Genomic DNA, 6000 nt, shown 5'->3' with positions numbered 1-6000 from the left:
GGCCGCGTTCTGCTCTGTGACACCAGTGTGAATCCGGAGTCAGTGGAGTCACTGAGAGCAGAGCGGGGATCCATCTGCTCACCCTACAGAGCACCAGTTACCGGGTTAACACAAGAGCAGCATTCGTGTGCTGTCTTTCCCTCCCATCCTGACATCCCCAATGCTCTTCCCCCTTGGCTAGCCGTTTTCTTTGCAGACCTCGTCCAATAGCAACAAACTTCTGATATCAGTGTAGCTGTGGTTTCCTTGCGGGTTTTCCCAGACTGAAGCCCTACTGGGGGCATCTGCAGTGTGTGCTCTAGCCCCAGATGCGCAGCTCCAGCGATCATCCTGACCAGCCCTGGACGAGGATCAAACCGCACTCCAGCAGGAGTTCCTGCGGAGCTCACTAGCGTTTCAAATGACTGGGGGTAAGTTCAGGGAATTTCTGTCTATGTAGTGCTAGGAACTTTGGAAACCCACCCTCGGACGTAATCCTCTGTCCTTGCTTCCCCCCGTTTGCAGAGATCCGGCCATCCATAATGTTCCTTTCTGTGCAGGGAGGACAGAAAAACTCCCTTCTGAGGCCAAAACCACCACAAAACCTGAACTCTAAAGTCAGCCCAAGGTTCTCTATGGAACACTCCCGAATTCATAGCCAGGTGAGGGATCAGCTAATGTCTCTTCACACTGCCGCGCACTTTAAAACGAATCTTTCCTCCCTGCATTAGTCCCAGTCACTATGCTTCTGCCTGAGGACGTCACTATCTTTCAGACACTCGTATGAATAGCTGGAACTCGAGGTTTTACCAACGCTGTGTTTCCTCTTTACGTGGCATCAGAGCGATCTCTCCTGTGCCCGACTGCGTCCCACATCATGTGAGATCCTATCAATCCCCTCAGCATGTTTTCCGAGCTAGCCCCGGCATTTGAACCAAGATCCTTGTTAAAAATTCTTGAACAATGCACATTAAATAGTTTTCCACAACATACAGGCTTCTTCTTTTCTTTTTTTCCTTTCCTTTTCTCCTTTTAACCCTTTCCACAGCAAAGCCCTGTAAATATTGCTTCCTGTGGCCTCATTTTCATCATTATCATCACACGTTCATTCTCATATAAAACAGAAATCTATTCAATCAAGCACTTAACATAAATATTAAAATAATGGAAGGGACAAAATATAAATCTACATACAACTTCATGACTACCATAGCACCTATTACCATGACAAAAGCAATTTGACAGAAACAAGGGAAGGGGGTTGAGGAGAAAGTTGGGGGGGGAGGGGAATCTTGACTGTCATTAAATATTTCAATCACCCTTGTTAAAAATTATTTCGTTTGTTTGAAGGGTGCCAACCTTATTAAAATTCATTTCACTAACCAGTTCACTCTATGTCACTATGGATACCAAAGAACCCTTTAAAAACATTGGAGAGGCGGGGATTTTAAAATTTTTAAAAAAAGGCGACTTTCTATTGGTGCTTTCGTGACCGAGCCCCGCCGCACACCCCTTCCCCTAAACCCACCAGTCCACAGAAGGGCAAATCATGTACAAGTCCATTTCTCAGTCTCCCAGGATGAGTTTTACAAAAGAAGCCACATCTGTCTCTTTGGATTCGTGCTGGGTGAAGAAAGGGTGTTGCTGGGAAAGAAAAGAAAAAAGAGAACATATTAAAATGTACTATTCAAATCTAAACCATCGAGCTGACACCCTCAATGTCAGCCTGGCAAAATTCTACTCAGTTGGAGAAAAGTCTTCCTAGTAAAACAACATTGTTTCCCCTACTAGCACCACAATGGTCCCATTTAGGTGGGTATGTAGATATCGTGCCTGAGCTGGTAAATGAATGAAATGCGGATTCTCTATATCTGGACCCAGATGGACCCTGCAGTTTTCTCTGGCTCTGTAGCTCCAGTATCCTCTGCTGACTAGTGTCCCTCAGTCCTGGCAGAGATCAGCAGTATTGGAATGGACTGCTCACGAGAGAGAGAGAGAGAGAGAGAGAGAGAGAGAGAGAGAGAGAGAGAGAGAGAGAGAGAGAGTGTGTGTGTGTGTGTGTGTGTGTGTGTGTGTGTGTGTGTGTGTGTGTGTGTGTGTGTGTGTGTGTGTAAAATAGAACGGATTCTCCTCTCTCCCCAGAGGAAAACATTATCATTATAACACTTTGTCAGTACCTTTCATCTAAGAATTAAAGTGACCATCAGGGCACATGAACCCCAAGTGGGTAGGAATAGATGGAAACGTCCTGACAAACCCACAACAAAGGGAACAAAGCGGTGCAATGTGTAAACAACATGGCACACTAGAAGATCACAGGAGATGCAGGTTTCCAAGGACGCTTTGGGCTCAAGGAAAAAAAAGGAAGGTCAGAAAAATGCTGGGCCCATTAGCCTTGAATTTGTCTCTTTCAAATAACGGACTATATTATAAATCAAAGGCACTGGATCACTGAACTGTTAAAGAAAGAAAGATGTTATCCCTTATTTTAGTAGGCAGAGACATCTCTCAGTTGAATTTGCATTCCCACTGTTAGGGAAGATATCCATGCGTTCGTTAGGGGTGTGCACCGCTGAATTCACAGAAGTGGGACTCACAGCATGAGTATAGTACCACAAATGTGTAAATGTTCGCAGGGAAAAGCCTATCAGGAAGACTGCGTCTGCAGTGAATATTTACCAAGCTTCCAATTTTATTTATTTATTCTTTTCCCTCTGCTCAGTTCTGGGTTTTATTCCTTCCCATCAGCAACCGTTAAGTCTCCCAGCAGGAGAAGGCTACTTCATTCTTAACCACTCAGCACAGAGGAAAGCCACGCTGGCTGGAAAATGATAAACAGCTATTTCTTTAAACACTTAATTGTAACGAACATATTAAGGCATCCTGCCGGAAGCTCTCTCTACATTTCTGTCAAAGGAAAAATATGAGCAAAAAGCAAAACACGAAACAAAACAATCCCAAACCCTACTTTGACCGGAAACTAACGTTTGCTACTGAGGGCTGCATCTCAGTGGGTGAGATCAATTCACTGAAGCCAGAAATCACCAAGGCTTTGGGCAACGCAGCAGCACCAGCACTGCAATTTGCCAGAAGCCGGATGAGGCCTATCTAACGATCAGTTATTGTTATTATGTATTTGCACTGAAAGGAGAGCCTATGCTCCCAGTCAGGGCCCAGGACCCCACCGTGCATAGAATCCAACAGACAATCCTTGCACCAAAGAGCTTACAGTCCAAACCCAAATGTGCATCAAATGGAGCAGATTGCCACTGACCTCATCTTCAGTGCAGGATGGAGCTGTGGTTAATGCATGGGGGTGCTGGATTCAATCCTCGATTCTGACAAAGTCTGGCTTGGGCCAATCTCTTTTTGTGTCTCAACTCCTTGAGTGTAACGTGGAGATCATATAACTCCCCAACCTCACAGGGGTGTTGGGAAGATAAATTGGGGTGCTCAGACACTACTCTGATGGAAGCCATACAAGTACCCCTCACAGACAGGTCAACATGGGTGCATGACCCAGGTTCCAGCAGGCAATCTCCACCTTAAGATAGAAGGTGTGACCCATGGAGACCAAAAGTCCTGGCATGCAATACTCCACCATGATTTGTGTCGGTTCACCCTGCACAGACCTAAAAACACAGATGTCCATTGCCTACTCTTGCCTGTACGGCACAGCAGTATTGAGAATGAGAGGGACTGCACACCAGGGTCCCATAGACTATACTGCAGGTATCTCTAACATACATCCAGATTGGTTTACTACTGGTTCATCAGAACATAAGAATGGCCATACTGAGTCAGACCAAAGGTCCATCTAGCCCAGTATCCTGTCTATCGACAGTGACCAATGCCAGGTACTTCAGAGGGAATGAACAGAACAGGACAATCATCAAGTGATCCATCCCCTGTTGTCCAGTCCCAGCATTTGGCAGTCCAGTGGGAAACAGCTAGATTTTTAAAGACTATGGACAGAGGTCCACGTACATAATGGCCACACACTCGTGTCACTCTTTTGCACATGAAATTGCTGCGGTGAAGCCAGGTGAGTTCACATACATGTGGCTAGTTAGGCACCAAAAGGGCCAGTTGTGTGCCCGTCCAAATGCAGGGGCACAGCAGGGACGACAGCTAATAAATCTGGCTCAAGGTGCAATGTATTAGACGTGCTATTGCAAGGAGCAATAAAATCTCTGACACCTCAGCAGATCTGAGAGGCCAGGGCTGCAATGAGGTTTCATATTTCTAAGCTTTCATCCATTTTAGAATGTTTTCCTGGACATTTTCCTGTATTATAATAGCCACCCTCCACTCTTCCCTCCATTCCCCTCCCCACCCCGTCTTCAAAGTGAATGAGCAGCAGAGGCTATTTTGGGAGGCAGTGACTTTTTCACAAGTCCTGTTTGCTCGTTTTCTCACAGCAGGCTACATTCGGTCCTGAGTTACACCCGTTCCAGTGGGTGTCAGTTTCGGAGCAAGTAGCCGCGATTCCCTGTGCTCAGTGACCTGCACTGGGCCTTCCAGTCCCCGGCACGTGTTACCGAGTTTTTGCTGAATATTCCTTGCTGTGGCATGCAGGTAGTGACACCCCCCGTCTGTGTGCAGTGGGCGTTATATGGAACCGCAACAGGCAAAGCCAGCACGGGAGAGAGATGCCACTGCACAGCTCGCTCAGTCCCCCTCCACAAACAGCAGGGCGTGGCAATCACTGCTTGAGTTCGGGGGGAGGAGATCTGGCCCTTACCCATCTCCCCAGTGCTTACCTGAGCTAATGGCACTGGATGCTAGGCTGAGGATTTGGAAGAATCTACTTTTCAGATCATTTCCTTCACCCTTACTCAGCAAAAATAAAAGCTTCCTGGAGCACCCTGATAGAAATGCAAGGATCATACCCACTCACTCTGTGTAAACAATCCTCCAACACTCCTGCTGGGCAATCTTAGCTGCTAATTGCATTCCAAGAACCCCGCACCCCACCCCCAAATCTGAATTTGTTTGGCATTTAAAGACTTTGTCAAAATCTTTCAAAACGTCTCACTGATGATATGGGACCAATTTAACTGGAGTTGGCTACATTGACGCTTCCTGGCACAGCGGTCCCTGCCACTCCCTTCAGCTCCTGATGCACAAGACAGTGAGTTGTTGGGTGGGGAAGTCCCTCCCCGCGCTCTCTTGAGACTCAGCATGGGTGCGGTTTTGCTTTTTGTTTCTCTGCGCGTGCTGCAGAAATGCCCTGCAAAGCCATGGGGGAAACAGCAGATGTGTCAAAATGTCCAGATCACCTCTTGGAGAGGAAAGGGCTCTTCGCTTGGCTTGCTTTAAAACACTAACGTGCGGCTCATAAAAGGGAGGGACGAAGAGCATGCATCGCAGCCTGACTACATGACAATGTCTAAAGTGTACCCAGCTCCGCCAAAGAACCTCAATCCTGACCTGCAACACCTGCTGTAACCCCAGGCCCCTGCCCGGCTCTGCCAGTGCACCTTAAGTCCAACCCTGCAACACTCATACTCCAGTTCAGGGCTTTGTTGCAGCTCTCCTGATGCCCCTCAACCCAGCCCTGCAACACCCTCTACTCCAGTTCAGGTTCCAAGTACCATCCTGCCAATGCGTCTCAATCCAGATCCGAGAGCCCTGCTGCTAATCTAGTTTTTGTTTTATTTGACTTTGCGGTCTTGCACCTGTCAGTAAAGTCCCTTCACCAATAAGCTTAAAACCGCAATCAGACAATGGATGGACAATGCACGTGAAGATGTCATGGGAGCTGTGATTGTTTAGGCTCGGCAACTGCATTATAAGATTTGATTGTTAATGCAGATGAAAATTATTTTTAGTCTATTGCATTGACCAAGTGGAGACAGGAGAGGGTGGCGGGAGGAGGGAAGAAGTGAGCTGTCTTAGAGTGGATTTGAAAGAGGAGAGTGATGTAGCTTGATGCACTAGAGGCTACTCCAAGCATAGGGAGCAGCATGTAAAAAGGTTCAGAGACATAACTGTAAGGAGGAGGAGGACCATCTGAGA

General features: G+C 47.1%; 1 protein-coding gene across 2 annotated transcripts in view; it reads right to left on the bottom strand.

Annotated features, from left to right (window-relative positions):
- Positions 1–982: 982 nt before the first annotated feature.
- The window catches only part of MAP2K6 (mitogen-activated protein kinase kinase 6), a 76831-nt gene continuing 71813 nt past the window's right edge, over positions 983–6000 (bottom strand). For both annotated transcript variants that reach the window (XM_005282964.5, XM_065563699.1), the window contains exon 12: positions 983–1623. In XM_005282964.5, the coding sequence (XP_005283021.1) occupies positions 1546–1623 (78 nt within the window). In that variant the 3' untranslated portion in view covers positions 983–1545. The remainder of the gene's footprint in view (positions 1624–6000) is intronic.

This window comes from Chrysemys picta, chromosome 12 (assembly GCF_011386835.1).
Source record: "Chrysemys picta bellii isolate R12L10 chromosome 12, ASM1138683v2, whole genome shotgun sequence".
Lineage (NCBI taxonomy): Eukaryota > Metazoa > Chordata > Testudines > Emydidae > Chrysemys > Chrysemys picta.
Note: the sequence above shows the minus strand (reverse complement) of the source record. Positions and strands in the feature narration are given on the sequence as shown.